This window comes from Macaca mulatta, chromosome 5 (assembly GCF_049350105.2).
Source record: "Macaca mulatta isolate MMU2019108-1 chromosome 5, T2T-MMU8v2.0, whole genome shotgun sequence".
NCBI lineage: Eukaryota > Metazoa > Chordata > Mammalia > Primates > Cercopithecidae > Macaca > Macaca mulatta.
The window spans coordinates 58128972-58155266 of NC_133410.1; the positions used below are offsets into that span (position 1 = coordinate 58128972).

At 40.7% G+C, this 26295-nt stretch overlaps 1 protein-coding gene across 8 annotated transcripts in view; it reads left to right on the forward strand.

Moving 5' to 3' along the window:
- The window catches only part of G3BP2 (G3BP stress granule assembly factor 2), an 83773-nt gene that overhangs the window by 44893 nt on the left and 12585 nt on the right, over nt 1-26295 (forward strand). For 2 of the 8 annotated variants that reach the window (XM_015138514.2, XM_078001706.1), the window contains exons 1-6: nt 8869-8999; nt 19569-19687; nt 23046-23127; nt 23922-24095; nt 24652-24742; nt 25809-25911. In XM_015138514.2, the coding sequence (XP_014994000.1) occupies nt 19593-19687; nt 23046-23127; nt 23922-24095; nt 24652-24742; nt 25809-25911 (545 nt within the window). In that variant the 5' untranslated portion in view covers nt 8869-8999; nt 19569-19592. 8 annotated transcript variants of the gene reach the window in all.

Below are 26295 nucleotides of genomic sequence, written 5' to 3' on the forward strand. Positions count from 1 at the left end.
TTAATAATGGCCCCAAAGTATAAGAGTAGTGATACTGGCATATTGTTACAATTTTTCTGTCTTTTTTTTTTTTTTTTTTTGAGATGGAGTCTCACTCTGTCACCTAGACTGGAGTGCAGTGGTGCGATCTCGACTCACTGCAACCTCTGCCTCCTGGGTTCAAGCCATTCTCCTGCCTCAGCCTACCAAGTAGCTGGGACTACAGGCACCCACCACCATGCCCTGCTAATTTTTGTATTTTCACTAGAGCAGGGTTTTCACTTTGTTGGCTAGGCTGGTCTTGAACTCTTGACCTCAGATTATCCACCTGCCTCAGTCTCCTAAAGTGCTGGGATTACAAGGGTGAGCCACCACGCCTGGCCTGTTATAATTTTTCTATTTTATCATTAGTAATTGTTAATCTCTTACTGTGCCTAATGTATAAACTTTATCGTAAGTATGTATGTGTAGGAAAAAACATAGTATATATAGGGTTTGGTATTATCTGGTATTTCAGGCATCCACTGAGGGTCTTGGAATGTATCCTCTGCAGATAAGTGGGGACTACTATATATCCTTTTCCTCCTCCTTCTGAATTTGACTATATTTATTTATTTTTGAGACTGAGTCTTGTCGTTTCACCCAGCCTGGAGTGCAGTGGTGTGATCTCGGCTCACTGCAACCTCTGCCTCCCAGGTTCAAGTGATTCTCCTGCCTCAGCCTCCCGAGTAGCTGGGACTACAGGCGCGTGCCACCACGCCCGGCTAATATTTGTATTTTTAATAGAGACGGGGTTTCACCATGTTGGCCAGGCTGGTCTCGAACTCCTGACCTCAGGTGATCCACCCACCTTGGCCTCCCAAAGTGCTGGGATTACACCACTTTGGGAGGCCAAGGTGAGCCACCACGCCTGGCTGAATTTAACTATATTTAAGAGAAAGACTTAGGCCACAGTTTCTTATTTACTTATTTATTTTTGAGATGGAGTCTTGCTCTGTCGCCAGGGTGGAATGCAGTGGCATGATCTCAGCTCAGTGCAACCTCTGCCTCCTGGGTTCAAGCTATTCTCCTGCCTCAGCCTCCCGAGTAGCTGAGACTACAGGCACGCCCACACCCGGCTAATTTTTGTATTTTTAGTAGAGACGGGGTTTCACCATGTTGGCCAGGATGGTCTCGATTTCTTGACCTTGTGATCCGCCAGCCTCAGCCTCCCAAAGTGCTGGGATTACAGGCGTGAGCCACCACGCCCAGCCGGTTTGCCTCGGTTTTGTAACAGGAATCAAGCACATATACACACTTTGCCAGAAAGTATGCTAAATGCCACAAAGAATCTTTAGAACAACCCTAAGCAGGCTGTTTATCCACTGAGGAAAGTCAAGGTCAGAGAAATGAACTAACCTGACTAGTGTCACAGAAGTAGTTAGTGAAGAAAATGCGATTTGATCCCATGTGTTTCATGCTTCTATATTTAAGTGGAGGATTTGCTCCTCAGCCCTGACTTCTCTCAGTACAACATCCTATCCCCGCTCAGAAGGAAATCTGTCTCTGACACACTCTTTTATATTAACTTAATCTATAAGAGACTGATGAACAAATCACAGGAATTCCATTTCACAAAGGGATATGCCATCCAAAAACATAGAATATCTGCTGCTCAGGCCCCCTTCTCCGTGTCTCAGTGCTTAGTGAGCATTAAATCAAAGAGGAGAGAATTGGATAACCTTGTGGCGTCTCATATCCAGACTGTAGGCTTGAAGAATTAAACACACCCTGCAGCCCATTGAGGGCTAGAATATTCCTGCCTGACAAATCTAGTCTATCTTGGACAGTGTGAGATAAACACTAGTGAAATAGTTCCTCTTTTCAAAGTCATTTTCTGGATTCCAGGCAACTCAGGGCAAATGCCTCCTCATTCATATATGTTATCTTTACTTCTGCTTTCCAGGATTATTGTATCTCTTAAAAGCACCTCACTCACTCAGCCTAAGGTGCTTTTAGCTGGCATCATTGCTTCATGAGTGTTAAATGGAATCTGTTAGAATTCACAAATTCAGGGTGGGTTACTTTCATAATCGATAATCTGATTCTTTGTATGTTGATTTTTTTTAATGAGATTGTTGCCTCTAAATTCTGAAGAAGTGACTTTCTTAGAACTTGCAACCTTTATTCTCTCAAACTTGGGTAGCATGTAGAATCTCCTCTACTTAAAGACTTTCATAGATATGATCAAGACAAGTTACATAGCTAAAATCTACCACCTATAGCAATCATTCATATTGTGACATTTTGTACTTAATCACACAGATTGGCAGGCCATTTCATGCACTTTTCTGGATGTGAGACGTATTTCACACACTCACAATGATTGGAGAGGAAAACACTCCTTTATACCTTAACCTGTCCAAGCGTCACAAAGAGATAATGGCTGGAAAGATTGCAGGGAGAAATTAACATTTGATTCTTTCTTTAGGTCATAATAGGCTTTCTCCTCTCTTGCTCTAAAATGAATGGATTCATCCTACTCATGGGAGTAGGTTTCTCTGTGCATTAAAAAGCTTTGTAAAGGAGCCAGTTGCACCAAGAGAGAGAGCCCTGGGATTCTCAAGTAACATGTTTTCAATCAGTAAGTCTTGTTCAAAGACTATAAAAGTTCATCATTTAGCAGTAGGACATGGTGTAGTGGCATGAGTCAGAGGAACTCTGGGCTCTCTTTCTAAATTGGCCATTTTTAGCCTTGTGCAGCTTGCCTACTTTGTGAATTGCTTGTGAAATTGAAATGAGATAATGTGTTTGAAAGTGTTTTGAAAACTGTAAAATGCTATACAAATGTAAGTTGTTACGTCGGAACAAAGCAGTGGGCAGTCAGTGAAAAAGGAATCAGTTGAAAGCAATTGGTGCATATACTTTTTCAAGAACCAAACATTAAGTGCTGATGTTTGTTGAACACTTACCATGTGCCAGGCACTGTTAAAATGTTTTGCATGTATTGTCTAAACCTTCCAGTACCCTAATAAGGTAGATATTATTATTGTCCCCATTTTACAGATGAGAAACACTGAGGCACATAAAAATGAAGCATCCTGCCTATAGTGATACACCTAGTAAGCGATGAGATAAAGCTGGGATTCAAATCCAGGCAGTGTGGTTCTGGAGCCCAGACTCTTTTTTATTTTTATTTTTGGAAATGGGGTCTTATTATATCGCCCAGGCTGAACTCAAACTCCTGGGTTCAAGTGATCCTCCTGCTTTGGCTTCCTAAGTAATGGGGACAGCAGGCATACCCCATTGTGCCCAGCCAGACTTTTTAAATACTACACTGTTGGCAGCATTATCATTTGTTTTAGTCTATTTGGGCTGCTATAACAAAATACCTTTAGGTAAAGTGTGGTGGCTTATGCCTGTGATCTCAACGCTTTGGGAGGCTGAGGCAGGAGGATGACCTGAGGCCAGGCAATCAAGACCAGACTGGGCAACATAACATATAATTTACACACACACACACACACACACACACACACACACACACACACACACAAGCTCGGCATGGTAGTGCACACCTGTGGTCCCAGCTACTCAGGAGGCTGAGAAGTCAAGGCTGCAATGAGCCGTAATTGCACCATTGCACGCCATCCAGGTGACAAAGCAAGAACCTGTCTCAAACAACAACAACAACAAAATCACCCTTCGACTGGGTAACTTACAAACAACAGAAACTTACTGCTTATAGTTCTAAAGGCTGAGAAGTTCAAGATCAAAGTGCCAGCCCTAGTGAGGGCTTGCTCTGCTTCGAAGATGGTGCCTTCTTGCTGTGTTCTCACATGGTGAAAGGGGCAAAAGCACAAAAGAGACTAATGAACTCCCCTCAATCCCCTTTTATAAGGGCACAAATTCCATTCATGAAGGTGAGGCCCTCATGACCTAGTTGCCACCTGAAGGTCCCACCCACTTTTTAATACTTCTGCATTGGAGATTAAGTTTCAACATGAATTTTGGAGGGGCACAAACATTCAAATCATAGCATCATCCTTCCTCACTGAATTAGTGATGGGGCCAAGACATTTGTTATGCATGCCTTAAAAGTTTAAAAACATGGTGAGTAAAGATACTTTCCAAGAAAAATGCGTTTCCCTTAAGGACTTGGATTTTATTCCCTTCCAATACTTGGTCTTCATAAACTTTATTTATGTGGGGTGTGTGACCCCTAAACATGCATGTAGTCATCTCTTTTTTTTTTTTTTTTGAGACAGAGTCTCACTCTGTTGCCCAGGCTGGAGTGAAGTGGCATTATCTCAGCTTACCACAACCTCCGCCTCCTAGGTTCAAGCGATTCTCCTGCCTCAGCCTCCTGAGTAGCCATGCCTGGCTAATTTTTGTATTTTTAGTAGAGACAGGGTTTCACTGTGTTGGCCAGGCTGGTCTCGAACTCCTGACCTTGTAATCCACCTACCCCGGCCTTCCAAAGTGCTGGGGTTACAGGCGTGAACCATCGTGCCCAGGCACATGTAGTCATCTCTTATACACCTACTTCATCAGCAAAAGTGATTATGAACTTGGTTGATCTTTTAGTATTCAGTAAAGTTGAGAATGGTCAAATGAAAGGGTGTAGAGGAAAAGTTTTATAAATTCAAATGTCTTATCTTATTCGAATACTTATCTAAGTATTTTATGCTGAAGTTTATAATAAAAATCAGGAATCAGATAATACAATTCTAGCAATTTTACTCTTAAAAATTCACCTGCTAATGGTGATTGGGTCTGATTCATTTACTTTGATTTTTCACAGTGTTTTGATAAAGGTTCACATTAAAGGCCTTGGGGTGATGTGATAAGAATGTCAAAGGAAGAGCTGGCTGGGGTGGTGTGAGAAAACCAGTGGTAAGAAAAGAAATGGAAGTAATAGGTAAGGACTAGATCAGGTAGGCCTTATAGGCCATGGTAAGGACCTCAGATTTTGTGTTGCCTTTTAAAGGTTTTGGGATCATCTCAATTTTAACTATGAAAGATCTGGCTGCTGTGAGGGGAATAGAATGTAGTGGAATAAGAGTGGAAGCATTGAGGCCAAGTAGAAAGCTACTGCAATAGGCAATGGTGGCCTGGACTACTATAGTAGCAGTAACAGTGATGCAAAGTATTTAATCCAGAATAAATATTGAAGGTAGAGGGAACAGAAATGTATTGACAATTTGTCAAGGTGGGTGGATCACTTGAGGTCGAGTTCGAGACCAACCTAGCCAATATGGTGAAACCTCATCTCTACTAAAAGTAGAAAAATTAGATGGGCGTGGTAGCGCATGCCTGTAGTTCTAGCCACTTGGGAGGCCAAGGCAGGAGAATGGCTTGAACCTGGGAGGTGGAGGTTGCAGTCAGCCCACATCATGCCATTGCACTCCAGCCTGGATGACAGAGCGAGACTCCATCTCAAAAAGAAATTTATTGACAATTGACTGTCAATAAATTGGTGTGAGAAAAACAGATTTTTGGCCTGAGCCACTGAATGAATACAGTTCACACTGGTCTCCTTGCCTAGTCTATAGGTGGTGGGCATTGCTTCATTGCTTCATGGAGGCTATGTTGAGAGGCAGGGAGATTAGGAGGCCACTGCAGTCTTCCTGGGAAGATGAAGGGGCCTGAACCTGGGCAGAGGCTATTTCTATAGAGAGATGTTTATGAGGTAAAAATCGCCAGTTGGAATAGGTTAGAGATATTTACATAACATTGAAGATCGCTGAATCTTTTTTCCCATTAACTCCACTTATTGGTGTCTACTCAAGAGCAGGGTTACCTGAGGGCTGTTTCTGTGTAGCCCTAGAGCTAAACTAAAAATGTTTCTTACATTTTTAAAGGATGAGAGAGAGGAATATGCAACAGAAACCATACGTGGTACTCAAAACCAAAAATACTATCTAATCCTTCCCTTATCAAACCGTTTGCCTACCTCTGCCCTAGGTGTGTGTTTGTTTGTTTGAGACGGAGTTTTCGCTCTTGTTGCCCAGGCTGGAGTGCAATAGCGCGATCTGGGCTCACCGCAATCTCCGCCTCCCGGGTTCAAGCGATTCTCCTGCCTCAGCCTCTCCAGTAGCTGGGATTACAGGCATGCACCACCACACCCCGTTAATTTTGTATTTTCAGTATAGACGCGCTTTCTCCATGTTGGTCAGGCTGGTCTCAAACTCCCGACCGCAGGTGATCTGCCCCTCCTAGGCCTCCCAAACTGCTAGGATTACAGGCGTGAGCCGCCGCGCCCGGCCTAGATCAGTGGTTTTTAAAGTGTGGCTCCTAGAGCAGCAGTAGCACCATCAGCTGAGAACTTGTTAGAAGTGCAAATTCTCGGGCCTCTGTTGAATCAGAAACTTAGGGAGTGGGGCCCAACAATCTGTTTTAACAAGCCCTACAGGTGATTTCGGTGCACATTAAGGTCTGAGAACCTGCTCTAGAGAAAGTTTTGCACCTCTGCAGCATGATACATGGTGAACAATATTTATAACAGCATTGCATAGAAGAGCTCCAAGCCGGAAACACTTGCTTAGTCAGCACTAGGGCAGATAAGTAAATTGCGGCAATTACTAGTAAAATGGGAGTATTCTATAGTTTGCCTAAGGGTATGGACTGTGGAGGCAGATTGCCTGTGTTTGCATCCCAGCTCCAGTGAATAGTAGCCGCATAGTCCTGGGTAAATTACTTGACCTCTCCAAGCCTTAGTTTCCTCATCTGTAAAATCGGCATAAAAATAGCAACTACTGGCCGGGCTCGGTGGCTCAAGCCTGTAATCCCAGCACTTTGGGAGGCTGACACGGACGGATCACGAGGTCAGGAGATCGATACCATCCTGGCTAACACGGTGAAATCCCCTCTCTACGAAAAAATACATAAAACTAGCCGGGCGAGGTGGCGGGCGCCTGTAGTCCCAGCTACTCGGGAGGCTGGGGCAGGAGAATGGTGTGAACCTGGGAGGCGGAGCTTCAGTGAGCTGAGATCCGGCCACTGAACTCCAGCCTGGGCGACAGAGCGAGACTCCGTTTAAAAAAAAAAAAAAAAAAAAAAAAAAGCAACTACTGGCCGGGTGCGGTGCTCACGCCTGTAATCTCAGCACTTTGGGAGGCCGAGGCGGGCGGATCAGGAGGTCAGGTGTGTTCCAGACCAGCCTGGCCAACATAGTGAAACCTCGTCTCTACTAAAAATATAAAAATTAGCTGGGTGTGGTGGCACGCGCCTGTAGTCCCAGCTACTAGGGAGGCTGAGGCAGGCGAATCACTTGAACTCGGCGGGCGGAGGTTGCAGTGAGCCGAGACCATGCCATTGCACTCCAGCCTGGGCGACAGAGAGAGACTCCGTCTAAAAAACAAAAAAAGGAACTAGTTCACAGGGTTACTGTGAGCCTTAGAAGGCTGTGTAATTACAAGAATGCCTGGTATATAAGCCCAGTATATTAAAGGACAGCCAGCATGTATTTTGATGCGTTAAGGAAAAACATCAGGTTCATTTCATTAAAGTGATGGTCTGCCCAAATATTTTGCATATAACAATATCTTTAAGCAGTCTAAAGGTAAAGATATTGTAGATTTTGGAGTCCCTAATGTTGGCATTGCCTCTGCCAATATTTAAGGTATTTGACATATTGTCTTCACGTGCCAAATACCTTAAAAATGCCCTTATAGGACTGCGAAAAAACTGATGAAATGTATATGCCTGCGTCCACCATGTTTAGTTCGAAAGCATTCATTAATGTATTTTTTTCTTTACATTTCTTTGAACATTTTATCAGTCTTTCATTCCAAAATTCCTGTGCTATCTCGGTATTCTCTGAAAACACTGCCAGACCTAAGATGCGAAGTGTCTTCCTTGACTACAAGATTTGGCTTGGCTTTTTCCATGAAACAAGGTCACCAGTGTCTCACCCTGGGGGCAAGTCTGGGCTTAGAGCTAGACTAGGACTGTAATCCTGATATTTCAGGCCTTTCAGCTTTAGTATGTAAAATGCTTTAGTATGTATTGATATTTAGCCATGCCTAAATTCGTAACAAGCACACAAAGAAATAGTCTTTTCCCCCTCTGTAAAGCCCACGTCATATTCTTCCTTTACTGCAGGGCCTCTTGGTGGGGCTTAAAACCTAGGATGGGTTAAATAAACAATGTAGGTGAGTTTAGTGTGCAAACAGCTGAAATCACCGGCTGCATTTTAAGCTCGTCTACAGCAGCAACCTGCAGACACCTAGTTCAGAAAGATTACTAAATTCCCTCCTTCCCATTAATAAAAGGGACCAGAGTATCAGTCTACAAAAGACACTGCGTTGCTGCGAACCAGCTCTCGCTTGCGCGATCAGGAAGAAGGGCGGCAAGGAAGAAGGGCGGCAAGCCTGGAGCCTCGGGGCAGGAGAAAGGCAGCCTGCTTGTGACGTCAAATCAGCGGACTCTTATCTTGGCTTTAGGCCGGTTCCGGTTCCCCGGCTTTCCGGGCGCGAGCGTGTGCGAGCGCGGCAGCGTACTGCGCGTGCTCCGCAGAGGGACACGGGAAGGTTGGGCCCGGTTCGGGAGGAGATGCGTGATTGGCTGACGCTGTGCTCGGGGGTTCCCTGGCCCTTTCGGCAGGGGTAAAACAATAAGAGGGGGCGGCGGCAAAGGGGGCGGGACGTCCCTGGTCCTTGTCGCTCGTCGCAGCGCCTGGCGCCCGGGAAGAGGTGGTTGTGAAGCAGACGAACTCGCGGCTCTCCGGCTTCCGAGGCTTCCGAGTTGTCGGAGGAAGGGGGCGGCGAGCAAGAAGAACCCGCCGCACCCGGTCCTCAGCGACTCTTCTGACCTCCGCGCGACGTACCCGCCGGCGCCGTTGGCTGGAGGTGTGTACGGGGGCCGGGAGGGGAGGTCGGTGTGGTGGTCGGAAAGGGACATTTTCTTCGCACTCCGCGGCGCGAGGTAATCGTCCGGTGTGTGAGCCCGGGAGCCGGAGGTGTAGCGGCAGAGACATTGTTCTTGCCGGCTCCCTACGCTGCCGTGTGTGCGTGAGAGAAGACCAGTCTTTCCTCTAGGTGAGGGGTGGGAGGCCGCCTGGGAAGGGAGGTGACCCGCGAGCGTCTTGCGTGCAGAGGGCTCCGAAGGCACAGGTGGGGTTGAGGTTTGTTGGGGATGAGGTGGCGAAGTAGGGGGGCACGCAGCAGCTCCCGAAGGCGCGCTGATGGAAGCTTAATACAGGAAGTGTGGGAGTAGGCTTTCTGGAGGGGATGTTTTAGGGTGCGTAGCCCACCGTTCCTGTTTCCGAATCGTTTTCGGCTCTTATTCCCTGTTCCTTCGGAGCGGGGAGGCCGTCGCCGCCCCGCCCGTGGGGGAGGGGAAAAGAGGTTTTGTCGGCGGAGGCAGAAGCGACGCAGATGCGAAAGTAGCGGCCTCCGGGCACCATTTCTGTGCACGGAAACAGAATCCGTGTTTGAAGGCAGCCGCCGCTTGGCTTACCCAGTACCTAGTGTTCCGTAGTCTGTGACCAACCCCCTCCTCCCCGCCACCGCGGGTTTAATCCGAACGTGTTCGGATACTGGAACTGTAACGTGCGCCTTCTTCGTCCCCCTCTCATGCAGACGATCCCTTATTTACCCGGGAATGACTTTTGAGGGATGGGTTCCCGCTTTTTGGGGGTGGGGGGACAGAAAGGAACATAAACTTCCCTATATTGTGTTGATTTTGTTTGTGGAATCTTATAGAATTTTCCCTGCGTCTCTAAAAGCAGATTTCTTAAGATGGCCCTGTGCCGCTTTGGGGCGAATATAGATTTTCGTCTACAATTTCCTGCATAGAACAGTTTTTTTCCCCGAGACATACTTAATGTTGTAACGGATTTGGGGTGGGGGGGTGGGAGAGTGCCTTTTCCTTCCTAACAACAACAACAAAAAAGGCACGTGCACTTTTAGCTGGAATAGTAAAGTTGTCCTTTTCTTCCCCTGTGATTGTTGTGGGATATTAACTTGGATTAAGATACTGTGGTTTTAGGTTCAAGGCTCCGTACCTTGTTCTAGTCTTTCAAACGTTAGCGTTGCAGGTACCTGGATCTAGGAACCATTAACTGCCGTTAAGAGAGCCCCGGTGTACTAGAGTGGGAGATGATGGCAATTCTTCTCCAGCTCCATATTTGGCAGTTAATATAGCCTTAGGCATGTGAACAAAGTTTCTAAGTAAACTTTTGGCCTGTTAGGATCCAGTGGTCCTTTTGATAATCCAAGATTCCTGGTCTTAGGAGATACACGGTACGAGGCGTTTGAACCTCTTAGGATTGATTTACCGTTTCTTTAGCAGTAGTTACATTTTTCTTAAATTTTTAAGATTACTCATATGGGCCTTTATGTTATGATTTAATCTTTACAAACTAACTCTGAAAAGCAGTCAAGGAATTGTAGGAATAATAAGGACCTAGAATGAATTGCTTACTAAGAGCTCAGATTGATATTCAGGGTCGAAATATTAGTAATAGTGAAAAAACATCAAGAGTGAGCCAGAATGCTTGTGGGATGGATGGGGATAAAAATTAAAAGGTAAAGAAGAAAACACGTTATTTGATAATTTCGTGGAGTAACTAACTTAACTGTTCAGTTAGCAGCTAAGCAGTTGATTTGTCAGCAGGCAACTCCTGGTTTGAAGAAAGTGTTGGCACTGCCTCTTTAGATTCTGAAAACTTCCCTTCCTTATCCTGCAAAATTATCGCTGTTTATTACCCATAATTAGGATTTAACATTTTCCCCCTAGATTGCTTTGAAGAGACTTTCCACATATTTTGAGTGAATGTGGAGACAGTGAATGAGTCCTTTTCAATGTTGATGAAAGGCAAAAACTAAAGTGTTGCGTCTGGACTTAAATTCAGTAGGATTTAATGGACAAACATGACTTAGTTACTCTCCACTGGTAGACACTTGTTTAATATCCGATAGAATAAATTGGTCCAACTCCCTAGCCTACCTTCAGAAGCAATAGAATTAGTTTCTTGACTGTTGTGTTTCCACTTACTTTTATCTTCTAATTTCCAAGTATTTTACCCTATCTTGAAACCATAGGTGTATTGAAAATGATTCTTGGGTTTTCTGTTACTGGCCTGCCGTATTCCTTTGCTTTTCACTCTTCTCAACAGTTTCACGTAAGCTAACAATTGCTTGTTTAAAATTAATTTTTGTATTGTTGGAAGAGCTGGCTGCTCTTCCAAAGCGGTTGTTCCTAACCAAAATGTAGTGAAAACATCACTAGAGTCAGGAGACCTGATTTCGAGTCCTCTTTTTTTTTTTTTACTGTAACTGGGGGACCCCAAACACCTTTCCTTAGGCTCTCTAAACATCCTTTTCTGTAAATAAAGATAATGCCCTATCTATTTTAAAGACACAAAGGAAAATAGTAGGTTACTTGTTAAACGTTACAACATAGTACAAATACATGCTTTATTTTTGTGGACAGCAAGCATTTCCATTTCTTAATGCTTGGTCACTTTTAATAGCTTCTGAGTTTCAAAACTAGCTTCTCTCAACTTCTGAGGACGACAGAAAACAAAAAAACTTTGGAGCCTGAATAAGAGATTTAGTCCATAACTTACTTTTATTATTTATTTGTACCACTATGATTCTTAGATCTTTGTGAAGCTTTCATTCAATGGTGTGCCACGAAAGATTGAAGATCATTTCTTTAAAAAGGTATAGTGTTCCTTAGATTGTTCAAGTTACTTTAAGCAAAGACCATCTGGAATTTCAGAAAGTTCCAGTATTGATATGCATTTAGCTGTTGCAAATGGATATAGTCCATGGTTCAGTTAAAATAAATAAACCTGACTAGTTTGAGCCCAGCTATGAATGAGGGACTCCAGAGGGGAAAGGGGTAAGTATCCTGTAGTGGAGATAAGCTGTGTTTTAGCACCCACATAACCTTTGGTAACACGATGTGGTAAAGAGAACTGCATCCTACTACTAGAGGTCTTATTCTTTTTATAATAACTAATATCAAGTACTTAGAACTCAGCTCACTGCAACCTCCGCCCCCTGGGTTCAAGCGATTCTCCTGCTTCAGCCTCCCTAGTTGCTGGGATTACAGGCGCCTGCCACCACACCCGGCTGACTTTTTTCTGTTTTTAGTAGAGATGGGTTTCTCCATGTTGGTCAGGCTGGTCTCGAACTTCTGACCTCAGGTGATCCACCCGTCTCAGCCTCCCAAAGTGCTAGAATTACAGGCGTGAGCTACCGCGCCCGGCCTCTTTTTCCTTTTGTAGTTTCTGGTACATACAGAGTAGCCATAAAATAAATGTTGAAATGAATTTATTTTGTCTAACCCATTGACTCAGCTTGTGGATGGGAATGAATGAAGTAAGACAAAGGCCCAGAGAATGAAATTGCAGAGAATAATAACAGGTGATTAAAATATTTGGATGGAATTTGATACAGGAATGAGAAAGTATATAGTAGAAGATGAATTTGAAAGGTTGGTTATGACATTGAATGTCAGACTGGATTTCTGTATAGGGCCTTAGATGCCAAACTGAATGCAGGTGTTTGGATTTTACTCTGTACTACACATGATACAAGGGCTTGAACGACTTTTGAAGAATAACTAAAAGGTCTGAACAGTGGGAGTGTAAAAGAGGGCACAAATTCCAGCTTCTGAGTTGTAAGGATTTCACAGTTTGGCAAAGCTAAAGGAGGGGAGAAAATCATGACTGAGCTTTCAAGTTGAGAAGATTATGACACTTTTAACAGAAATAAGGAAATAGCTTTCTTTGGTGCATGTGTGTGTTGGGACATATGTAGGTCATGTCTAGGTATTCAGTATGTGGTGACGAATGTAAAATTTGAACTTCTGGTGTAGACTAGATACACATTTAGGTAGACATGAGACCGGAAGCTGAAATTGCCAGGTTAGAAGACAGAACCTTGAAAACTTCTGCGTTTTGATGAGAAGGAAAATTTGCCTTATAGAACTCTAGAAGAGTTAGGAGGAGGTAGTCAACATTGATAATGCAGATGGGTGGAGGACTGAGAAGTCATTCATTGTTGAGAAGAATTGTGATGTTTCCAGAGCTGAGTTATAATTTGAGAGGGGAATAGAGAGAAGCTGAAGACAGGTGTACAATTAGTAACTTAGGGCAGAGTATGATCAATAAACTGCCATGATAAAGGCCAAAAGTACTTTAAGAGTTAATAGCAAAGAGTTATATTCTGTTGAGGAATTCAGTGGAAGTAGAAAGATTTTCAAGGGGATAGGATTTCCGCTGGGCCCAGATAAATTCATAGGGTTTCAGTCATTGCAGATAGGAAGGTGTGGGATGAGTATTGGAGAAGTCAAAAGTCCTGCTTCTTGTTAACAGACTTTTAGGATCTTAGGTAGTGTTGGAATGGCCTAATTATATTTTTTTGGATCTATGAACTCCCTTACTATGTTTGTGCCAAATCATTCAGTTAGTCTCTGGAATACCTGTACTGACTGACTACTTGTTAAGTAGCTCTATTTGACATTTGGACAACTCACGTTATTTTTGAGTTATGTTGAACCCAAATCTACCTTCTTATAATTTCCATTCACTATATTCAATTAGAATTTTCAACTCATTTTAGATATTACATCTAAATTAATGTAGCCTGAGATTGATTGTTTTGGAGACAGCCCCATTATACTAGTGATTCACTAAACTTTAAATGGTAAACAAAAAACCTAAATGTTTCTTACCTAAAAGGTGACATTTTAATCAAAGTTTGAGGAAAGGAGAGTGATAACTTTGGGTTTTTTTTTTTCCCATTATTTTGAAACTGAGGAAATATAAATACATTGTAGGATAATGAAGCTTAATGTGACTTTCTTTTGTAATCTGAATGTATGTCTACCAGTTCTCCACTCCCTCTCATTGTATATTATTTACAATGTTCCACTCCTTCTCAATGTGTATTATTAACAGATTCAGAAAATACAGGTGACAAAGAGCAATTTTCTGTGAGAGCTGACGTACATGTGCTTCAGGAATTAGTCTAGGCAAATGCAGAGGAAACGTTTTAAGAAACAGGAATGAATAAAATATTCTGATGAAGATTCACAGGGATTTTAGGTGCAGTAGGCAGAGTTGGAGAGTAGAATGCCTCTAAACTATACTGGATAATGTTTTCGGGTTCTGTTTTTTTTTGAGACAGTTTCACTCTTACTGCCCAGGCTGAAGTGCAATGGTGTGATCTCTGCTCACTGCAACCTTTGCTTCTGGGTTCAAGCAATTCTACTGCCTCCGCCTCCTGAGTAACTGGGACTCCAGGCACGTGCCACCATGCCCGGCTAATTTTTTGTATTTTTAGTAGAGACGAGGTTTCACTGTGTTAACCAGGATGATCTCGATCTCCTTACCTCGTGATCCGCCTGCCTTGGCCTTCCAAAGTGCTGGGAAGTAGGCATGAGCCACTGTACCCGGGCTTAGATTATGTTTTCATTTGAACAGGTAAAAGACGGATTTGTTCATGAGAGAGCTTTGTCTGTGTATAGAGCTAATGTAACAGAGAAAATCTTACATTCTGCATTCCTGTGTGAGATTCTCCACATTTTCAGGTGTCATTGGAACAAGTGGGGTGTGATACATTGTATTTCACTTTTTCTAAAAAGATTGTTAGGTGAGGCTAACAACCACTTTATTGAAGATGGTGATTATCTTTGAAGGTGCTGATCTAACAAACTTTCTGAGGATTTCTTTTTGTGTATAAGTATCCTTTAATCTTGCCTTTTTTTTTTTTTTTTTTTTTTAAAACAGGGTCTCACTCCTGTTACCCAGGTTTGAGTGCGGTGGTGCCATCTTGACTCACTGCAGCCTCGACTTCCTGGGCTTAGGCATTCCTCCCACCTCAGCTTCCTGAGTAGCTGGAGCTACACTTGTGCACTACCACGCCTGGCTAATTTTTTGTATTTTTTAGTAGAGACGGGGTTTTGCCATGTTGCCTGGGCTGGTCTCAAACACCTGAGCTCAAGCGATTCACCCACATCGACCTCCCAAAATATTGGGGTTACGGGTGTGAACCACTGCACCAGGCCTCCTTGGCTGTCTTTATAGAACTGTGTAGTCTTGTAGGCTTGGCGAGGGATTGCTTCTCAATTTGTAAATTAGGAAATCGAGATCCAGTAAGGTCATGACTTTTTCATGGCCATAGATAGATAAGATAGTCGAAACCTTTTACTCACTCCCATGTTCAGAATTTTGTTTCATTTTGTTAACTTTTTTTAAGAAATGGAAGGTCCCAGATCTAGAAATGGATTACCTGTAAGGTGCTTTGCTATGAAGAATAAAAATGGCACAATTCTTTCTTCTTGTAATCACTTTATTCTGAATGTGTAATTTGACTTTTTTCCTTTTTCTCAACCTTCTTACATACACTGACGGTGCATGAATTATAAACGTGAACTTTATATTACTTACTCAATTTTCATAGTCTTATTTCCTGCAACTACCCAAACGTTTGATGGTTGATCTCTAGTAATCATTTTCTGCTTGATTTCTATCAATTATATTTTGGCTCTCTAAATTCTGAGTCGCTTCAAATCGGAGTTAATGGTTAAAGAAGTAACTGATGTAATTAGTTGAAACACTGTTCTCTCACTAAGTCTTGATTTTGTTTTACCATTCCTGTGGGAGCCTCCTCTGCACCTTAAAAGCTCGGCTTTCTATATAACCTGTTATATATGCCTGTTTGTTTAGATTTTACCAGATTAGCATTGCCTTACTTATATGCCATTTGAAGTTAACTTTTCAAGTTACTGCCTTCCAATATTTCTAATAAGTATTAATTTATTGAGTATCGATAAATCAAATATTCTACTGCCTTTTCCTGTCTCTCTGTTCTAAATTGATGATATCTTGGCCATTATACTTCATTGACCATGTAGATAGTGGGCAAATTGAAGCTTTTTTTGAACCTTGTTACACCAAGTCTTTAGAGCATTTTGACCTGTGATACTGGTATTTGTATTCTGTACCATTTTATTTTGGTTTGAGAAACAAATATGTAAGTGACAAAAATGATAGATAGTATGTACTCTATGAATATGGTGGGAAATTTGGGATAAATGACAACAGTGTTCCTGTAGAAAATCCGGAAATCTAGAGAGAAGAAAACAATAATCCCCAAACCTGGAAATTCCTAATAGTATTTCTGTCACTGTCAATTTAAAGAAAACTATTTTGTGCATAGTTATTTTGTCCAGAGAGTAATGTAGTATTTTCCCGTGTGTTAGTATTATTTTACCATCAATTTTTATGGTGTTAAAATACATATAATTTCCATATTTTAGTTACCTTGTTAAATTTTACTTGGTAAGTCTACTGTTCTTTACCCACCCTCATTATTCAAAATAAAAATGTTAAGTTGCTTAGCTCTGTGTGTGTGTGTGTGTTTGAGATAGGTCTCGTTCTGCCAGCCAGGCTGCAGTGCAGTATCCTGATCAAAGCTCACTGCACCCTAGACCTCCTGGGCTCAAGCAATCCTCCCAAGTAGCTGGGACCACAAGTGTGCACCACCGTACCTGGCTAATTTTAGATGGGGTTTTGCCTTGTTGACCAGGCTGGTCTCCTAAGCTCAAGCAGTCTCAAGCACTTCGACCTCCCAAAGTGCTAGGATTACAGGCATGAGCCACAGCCCAGTGCTTTGTTACTTTAAATGTAGCATATGAGTCCTTTTTGCGTTAGGGTTGTTACCCTTATTGGGAGTTTTCAGTTTTCTGGAATATCAGTGGCACCTGAAATGGCAGTTTTTGGATCCGCTCTTTGTGAATTAACTATTTTTGAAAGCAGGTGAAGCATTATGGAAAATTTTAAACAGATTTGGGGATTTTTGTAAATCAAGTTTGAGGGTTTCAGAAAGACAGAGGAGGGAAAGTTAGTTGGAAAGGAAGAAACAAGGAACCTAAAAACATAATGTAAAAGTTGAATTGTGAGTCACTAGAATTATGTAAAGCTACACTTTTTATTTGTAAGCTCTACTATAGTTGGTATTTGATTTTTATTAAAAATAGTATCACAATTTTAATGACTGTGATGCAGGACTGTCTCTGAAATTGTTTTAGTTATTTAAAGTAAACACACATGGAAATTTGTTTTTTATTTTTAATTTTTTTGTATAGAGATGGGATCTCTCTGTTGGCCAGGCTGGTCTTGAATTCCTGGCCTGGAGCTTTCCTCCCACCTCCGCCTCCCAAAGTGCTGGGATTACAGGTGTGAGCCACTGTGCCAGCCTGCAGTGTTTTCTTGTCTTTCTTTGTTTGTTTTGAGATAGTCTCGCTCTGTTGCCCAGGCTGGAGTGTGATCTCAGCTCATTGCAACCTTTGTCCCCCAGGTTAAAGTGATTCTTGTGCCTCAGCCTCCTGAGTAGCTGAGATTACAGGTGTATGCCACCATGTTCAGCCAATTTTGTTTTATTTTTAGTAGAGACAGGGTTTCACTATCTTGGTCATGCTGGTCCCGAACTCCTGACCTCAAATGATCCTCCTGGCTCAACCTGAAGTTTAAGCAGGAATTAATCAGTCTGTTTATTTATTGAGATGGTGCCTCACTGTGTTGCCCAGGCTGGAGTGCAGAGGCATGATCTTGGCCCACTACAACTTCTGCCTCCTGGGATCAAGCGATTATCCTGCCTTAGCTTCCCAAGTAGCTGGGACTACAGGCGCTGACTACCACGCCTGGCTAATTTTAGTATTTTAATGGAGACAGGGTTTTACCATTTTGGCGAGACTGGTCTCAAACTTCTGACCTCAGACAATCCGCCCACCTTGGCCTCCTAAAATGCTGGGATTACAGGCGGGAGCCACTGTACCTGGCTAAGCAGGAATTTAAACTGCATCCTGATTTACCCAATAGATACACACTTAGCTATTATGATTTTTTGTTTGTTTGTTTGTTTTAGTACTTTTAAGTGTAATAGGTCTTTTGAAAATAAAACAGGTGGCTGGGCACGGTGGCTCACGCCTGTAATCCCAGCACGTTGGGAGGCTGAGGCGGGTGGATCACGAGGTCAGGAGTTCAAGACTAGTCTGGCTAACATGGTGAAACCCTATCTCTACTAATAATACAAAAATTAGCCAGGTGTGGTGGCACGTGCCTGTGGTCTCAGCTACTTGGGAGGCTGAGGCAAGAGAATTGTTTGAACCCGGGAAGCAGAGGTTGCAGTGAGCCAAGATTGTACCACTGGACTCCAGCCTGGGCAACAGAACAAGACTCCATCTCAAAATAAAATAAAAGAGGTTATATTTCACATTTTTCTCTCCTCCTAGTCTCCAATTTCTAATGTTATAATTTTGACTGTTCTGGGGACTATATTCTTAACAGTAATTGCTGAGAAGTTTTGTTTGTGGCTCACACCTGTAATCCCAGCACTTCAGGAGGCTGAAGTGGGAGGATCTGGGGACTATATTCTTACAGCAAATGATGAGAAGTTTTGTTTGTGGCTCACACCTGTAATCCCAGCACTTCGGGAGGCTGAAGTGGGAGAATCACTTGAGGCCAGGAGTTTGAGACCAGTCAGGGCATTATAGCAAGACCTCGTCTCTGCTAAAAATAAAAGTTAAAAAATTTTAAAAAATTAGCCAGGTATGGTGGTGCGTGCTTATAGTCCCAGCTTCTCAGGAGATTGAGGTGGGAGGATCGCTTGAGCCTGAGCCTGAGCCTGGCAGTTGAGGCTGTAGTGAGCCATGATTGTACCACTACACTCCAGCCTAGGTGACAGATGAGACCCTGTCTCACAAGACAAAAAAGAAATTGTATTTATTTCGTGCTAGTTGTTCTTGTAGGTTTTAACTTTGAGGCACATTATCATAGCACCAGTTTTTGCTTGTTTATATTTCTTGACAGACTATAAACTCCTCGAGGGTTAGAATCTTACCTTGTTCACCAGAGATTTCATTTATTATAAACAGCATCTCATGTAGTTAGATGCTTAATTAGTGGAAAGAAAGATTAGAGAGACATAATATCAAAGGTAAAAAATGATTATCTCTAAGTACTGAAGTTATAGGTGGTGATTAATCCTTGTTACTATTTTGAAAATGGTGAAATTAATTCCCAGAAGGAAAGAGAATACAAAAACACAAGTCATGGCGCTTTGCCATAAGTGTTATCTCTGAGTCTTAACTTGTGCCCTCTGTCTTTCTTCCTAGGATAAAACCACTGCAATCCAGGAATGTAGTAGATTTTGGTCCCCAAAGGAAAAAGGCACTGTGAATAGAAGGACTTATACTTAGTCTGAGGCAGCATTGGACCCCTTGGGAATAAGAAATAACAAAGATGCTATTTTCCTGTCCTGAAGGGTAGGGAAATCAAGAAAGAGAGACAAAGGGAGACACAAATGTTGGAGGTTACCTTATGGATAGTAGTTAGGAATGTATTGTTTTGCTGTTTGTTGTAAGTTACTTTTTTAATAGTGGCATTAATTTTGGTCCCATTTGTGTGGCTAAGAAAATTTATTTCAGGTTAGTCTGATGGTAGTGAGTTATCAGAACTTATTAACATTAGTGTCACTAATTGGTATACAACTCCCCACTGCTAAATTTGGCTAAAAAGAAAATTTATTTCATGGTGGTTGATGACAAAGATGACTTTTTAATAGTTATTCTTGTGTTTGCTCCCTTAGCATTTGACATTGTGCAGCAAAGAAATGGTTATGGAGAAGCCCAGTCCGCTGCTTGTAGGGCGGGAGTTTGTGAGGCAGTATTATACTTTGCTGAATAAAGCTCCAGAATATTTACACAGGTAAATTTTAAACAAATAATTTGGTATTGTTATCTATTTTTTTTCTTGGATATTACTACATATATTTTGCATTTCCTGTCTCATTATCTGACAGTATGTTTGTAAACATGTCTAAACTGTATTCAATATTTTATTCATTTGATGGCAGAAAGTGTTTTTGACTGCAACTCACAGTAACAAAAACACTTTATGTCATATTCTAGTACATAACACATTCATATATATATATGCACATACTTACATGTACTCTAGTATTTTACTTTTAGAGTCATGGTCTTGCTCTGTCACTCAGGCTGGAGTGCAGTGATGTGATTATAGCCCTCTGTGGCGTCAAACTCTTGGCCTCAAGCGATCCTCCCAGCTTGCAGCTTGCCTTCCCAAAGCACTGGGATTACAGGCATGAGCCACCAAGCCCAACCTTTATTTCATTAAAAAAACCAAAAAAACAAAAAAAGCCTTTTGGGGTGGGTGGTGGAGAACTATATAAAGTTTACACGAGACTGGACGCAGCGCCTCACACATGCAATCCCAACACTTTGGGAGGCTGAGGCAGGTGGATCACTTGAGGTCAGGAGTTTGAGACCAGCCTGGCCAACATGGTGAAGCCCCGTCTCTACTGAAAATACGAAAGTTAGCTGGGCGTGGTGGCAGGCGCCTGTAGTTCTAGCTACTCAGGAGGCTGAGTCGGGAGAATTGCTTGAACCTGGGAGGTGGAGGCTGCAGAGAGCGGAGATTGTGCCACTGCACTCCAGCCTGGGTGACAGAGTGAGGCTTCATCTCAAAAAAAAAAAAAAAAAACCATATCTTGGGTTTGACCGTTTGACCAACTAATGGGTTCTAATATGCAATTTGAAATCAGCAGCTTAAATCTTTTTTTTTAAAGTTATCCCAAACAGTGTCGGGGAATGGATCAGTTAAATGATTATACTGTGAAAATTTGTATTTCTTCTAATCTGTAAAATAGTATTCCTTTGTAAAACAGCAGCAATAACCTTATTTACTGTTTTAACAAGAGGTAGACATCTGTAGGCTTGTTTTTTCCAGAGATCAAAGTGAAATTGATTTATATTGTGGGTAGTATTTAATTTTTGTTCTTGATGTATCTTAGCAAGTAGAAGATAGGTGAAACTCTTACAAGAGTTACACTTTGTAAGTATTGCAGAACACACTGGCCAAATGGGTTAAGGATAAATATATTACCACTTCCCGTGAGAAAGGCTGTTTAAAAGACTTAAATTCCTTTATCTGTAGGTCATCTTAATGAGCATTTCAGTAGCAATTTGTCTTGCTCTTTTGAACATACATGTAATCTGTTTTATTCAAGAAGGCATTTTTATATTTACTGTTTGCTAGACTCTAATTACTTTACATATGTATATTATCTCATGTATTCCTTATGACAGTCTTTTTTTTTTTTTTTGAGACGGAGTCTCGCTCTGTCATCCAGGCTGGAGTGCAGTGGCTTGATCTCAGCTCACTGCAAGCTCCGCCTCCTGGGTTCACGCCATTCTCCTGCCTCAGCCTCCCGAGTAGCTGGGACTACAGGCACCCGCCACCACGCCCGGCTAATTTTTTTTATATTTTTAGTAGAGACGGGATTTCACTGTGTTAACCGGGATGGTCTCGATCTCCTGACCTCGTGATCCGCCCGTCTCAGCCTCCCAACGTGCTGGGATTACAGGCATGAGCCACCGCGCCCAGCCTCCTTATGACAGTCTTAAAGTGAAGTTACTTTTATTAGCTCTTTATCTATTAGACAGTTGAGGTTAGTAATTCATCTAGGATCACTCAATAAGTAAACAAGCTAACCATAGCCAATATTCAGGCCCAGTTCTGAGTAGTGTCCCCAACCACTTTATTATAATGTAGTATATATAAAGTGTAACTAACATGTATCTTCCCCGCAAATAAATGTAAAATGAATAACTGTGTCTTTCTCTAATTGTAAAAGTAAAGATGTTTTTGATGACAGTGTATGTGAGGGAGTTTGGGGGAAGATATAGAATTAATAGGGCCCTTTGATATCTGAAATTTGGTCTTTTCATGATACAGGGTTTTTTGTTTTCTTTAGTGACCAAAAAAAAAAAAAATTAAAACAATAAGGCCTTACACCATCATGTTTAAACAGTAACAGACTTGTTTTAGACCTAGCTTATTTGACCAATTTCTTTCTTAATGAAAATTCAAGTTGTTATAATTTTCTACTTGTGATAAGCAACACTAATACATATCCTGAAACATGCATTATTTGTGTACGTTGCTAGTTAGTTATTTTCTTAGATACTTTCCTGGAAGAATTAATGCATCAAAGAGATATGATCATTCTGAGACTTTTCATGTGTATACACACAGATACACACACAGCCAAACTGTTCTGTAGGAAAGATGCCAGTAGTACATGAGAGAAAAGAGTGTAAATTTAATAGTAAGAGTAGTGGCTAAAAGCATGGACTCTCAAGTTAGACTAGGTTCTTATCTTGGGTGCCCCACTTGATAGGTATATTACCTTAGGGGAGTTAATTTAACCTCTTCTGAACCGCAGCTTGTTTATTTAGATAATAGTACTTCATGAGATTGTTAAGAAAATTAAGTCAGTCAGTACACATAATACACTAAAAACATTGCTTAGCATAAAGGAAGCTCTTAAATGTTTTATTACCATAGGAGTTGCGTTTTCTTTGTGAAAAAATTAACTTCACGTCTTTGAGCTTAATTTAGAAAGATTCTAATTCTAATTGCTTTGGATAATGCCAATAAAAGACTAATTTACACATACTTAGGAACAGTACAAAAATATTAAAAAATTAGATGCTGAAGTAATTTTGGATTTTAGACTTTATCTCTGAATTGTTTCAGTTATTTTAAATCTAAACAGTTTAAGCCTTTAGAATTAGTAATCATTTGGAGATCTGAATATAGTATTAAACTGTGATTCCCAAACAAATCTAGATAGCTGAATCTTTGTATCTGAAGAGAAAAACAGGGTCGGTTACTATAGCATCTGTATTTAGAATGTACTAAATAGTCAAAAATATCCGATTTTTCCACTTAACAAAAAACATATGTGATAAGAATTAGATATGAGTATCTAATGATTGTCTACGTACTGTGCCAGATAAACTAAGAGCATTCTATGTGCATTACTCATTTAATCCTTACAACGACCCTGTGTAGTAGTTCCTGTTCCTGTTTTATAACCAAGGAAACTGAACTTAAAGACCTTAAGTAATTTACCTGTCCAAGATTACACAACTAGTGACAGAGCCGGATCCGGAACCTAGTCTATGACACCAGAATTCTACTGCCTCTTAGGCTTCTCTTGACAATTCAGTGTTAATCATTAATTATGGTTTTGCAGGTTTTATGGCAGGAATTCTTCCTATGTTCATGGTGGAGTAGATGCTAGTGGAAAGCCCCAGGAAGCTGTTTATGGCCAAAATGTAAGTATCAATTTCATATATAGTTTAGAAATGTTGTGTTAAGACAGAGATTTTTAAAAATAGCCTTCTTATGTCCATGGATTTTTTTTTTCAATATGATTGTTATTGGTAACTGAAATTTATGTTTGACAGTAATTGTCAACATAAATTGTCAGTAGTTGTTCAGTTTAACAATAATTGTGAGACATGCTTTGAGTTCTTAAACATCATTTTTGTGTGAAACGTGGTGTTACACTGCGATGGCTACAAAGAAGAGAACAGTATGTTTTATCTCATTGATGTATTTTATATAGCAGATAGTTAAGACAGTGTATTAAGTTTATACAAATCTGAGCTAAACCCTATGCTATAGGAATGCCCAGAAACATATGTTTCCTATGACCTAACAGGGAAGGAAGACTTTGTGTAGAGGATGTGAGACCATAAGATTTGGCCTTACCAAATAAAGAATTACAAGTAGACAAAAAATAGCATCAGCAAACACACAGTAAAATTATGTGTAAGTTCAAGGAGCAGACAACATATGAGAATGACTAAATACTTATTACAGAAAAGTGGGAGACAGCTGTATAAAGCCAGATTACTGCACAATATCAGAGAGCTATTGTGATTTCTTCTTTAGGAGCATCAGTCTGGCAGTGATGCATAGCATGGTCAGTGGATTCAGTTCAGTCAGGAAGATTAAGTAGTTAATACTGTGGAGTTGTAAGGAAATCAGTGAGGGCAGGTAATAGTATTGTGTAGGTAATGCAGTATTACAAGAGTTTATATTTTTCCCTCCCTCCCTAATAAAGGATATACACCACAAAGTGTTATCTCTGAACTTCAGTGAATGTCATACTAAAATTCGTCATGTGGATGCTCATGCAACCTTGAGTGATGGAGTAGTTGTCCAGGTCATGGGTTTGCTGTCTAACAGTGGACAACCAGAAAGGAAGTTTATGCAAACCTTTGTTCTGGCTCCTGAAGTAAGTTTCTCATTTCATTTAGTTTTCATTTATATGGTTGAATTTGGCTGTTGCTAGTTGGTTTGAAGTGTCCAAGGGTTTCTAATAAATTTAGATTTGCATACTGCTATTTTTGAAGAATTTGTGTTTGACCTGTTGTTTGAGTGAGTGAGTGTGTGTGTGTGTACATATGCTTTGACTATTTGGAATTATAAGTCAAATACTGATATAAGCTTGTAAATGGATGATTAAGATTACATTAATACAAAAACTATATTGGTATATTTGAAAGGTTACATTTGAAAACAAAATAGAAAAGTTCTGTTGATTTCTTTTCTATTAAATAGCTGTTTCTTGAGTTCTAGGTTGGTGCAAAAGTAATGGCGAGTTTTACTGTTGTATTTTTTTGAGTGACCTTTTTATTTTATATAAACATCATAGCATGTTCAGCATTGGAAAATTATATTAAGTCCAGATTTCCAGTATTAAAATGAGAAATTGTGTATGCCATGTAATTTGCTTTTTTATATAATACCAGATTTCTGGGTATTTATGGAATAAATGTTGTTTCCTATAGGGATCTGTTCCAAATAAATTTTATGTTCACAATGATATGTTTCGTTATGAAGATGAAGTGTTTGGTGATTCTGAGCCTGAACTTGATGAAGGTGAGGTTACTTTGAAGATACGAAGATAGAAGGGTTCTGTTGGTACTCTTTATAGACTATTTTCTATAAGTATGACATTTATGGAAATTTGCTTCTTTATTGTAACTGAGTCAAACATCTTTTTTTGTGGTTTTGTTGTTGTTGTCATTGTTATAAAAAGATGTCCATTGTTTGAGATTATACAAAATTTGGATGTCAAGAAAAAAGGTTTCCCTCAGTCTCATCCTCTGTAGATAACCAAGTTTGGTACCTATTGGAGAAGGTTTTTGGATTCTATTCATAGCAGCATGTATTTTTATAAATGTGGAATTACACTGACTTAAAGCTTCCTTTTTTTTTTAATGTAGTATGTCTTTGTTGGCTGTCTACATTGTGGCTATGCCATAATTATTTAATTGATCTTCCATTGATGTACAGTGGTTAGTTTCTTTATCATTATTGGTCTATTAAATAGATGTGACGAAGGAAGCTAAATTGTGGCTTTAATATAATTTTTTTCCTTTTACGAAAATTTTTTTTTTTCTAATAGAGTACAACAAATATTAAACTTCATCCTTGCTCTCCAGTTTTTGAGAGAACAGAGGATATTGCAGTTGAATGCCTTTGTTAAAAAAACAAAAAAAATTTTTTGGGGGCTGAGCAAGGTGGCTCACACCCAGAATCCCAGTGTTTTGGAAGGCCAAGGTGGGTGGATCACTTGAGACCAGGAGTTTGGGACCAGCCTGGCCAACACAGTGAAAACCCTATCTCTACTTTAAAAAAAAAAAAAAAAAAAAAAATTTAGCTGGGCGTGATGGTGCATACCTGTAACCCCAGCTACTCAAGAGGCTAAGGCCAGAGAATCGTTTGAACCCGGAAGGCGGAGGTTGCAGTGAGCCAAGATCACACCACTGCACTCCAGCCTGGGCAACAGAGCAAGACTCCATCTCAAAAAAAGAAAGAAAGAAAGAAAATTGTCAAATTTTCTTTTTTACTATCATACCACTTCCTTAAACATGTTAAAAATATGTTCATTAGAAATTGTGAAGCCTCTTTAAAAAAGATGTGCTGTTTTATGTATTGTCAGAATCAGAAGATGAAGTAGAAGAGGAGCAAGAAGAAAGACAACCATCTCCTGAACCTGTACAAGAAAATGCTAACAGTGGTTACTATGAAGCTCACCCTGTGACGTAAGAATAGTATTTGCAAGGTTAAATTTGGTCTGAACTATGTCAGCAAGGTGGTTTTTGTTCCTAGAATTATCGTTGGAAGTAAATTCTCGGTAAAGTCACCTATTAGGTCAGTATTTGAGTACCTATTGTATATATGCAAATTTGGAAAGAATTGTTTTATTTAATCCAAAAATTGAACATGCCTTGCACCAAAATAGTGGTTCCTTACTGATAATGTGGAGTGTTTAAGACAACACAGAGTAAGCATTTTATTTTTATAAAAGATAGGTTTATAGTTAGCATTAAACATTCTTAGTAATTCAGTTTTTAAATGGTGGGGTTAAGGAACTGCTACTTGAGAGTATTATTCCTTCTGTTTTATAGTTCTTTTTGGAATTTTGC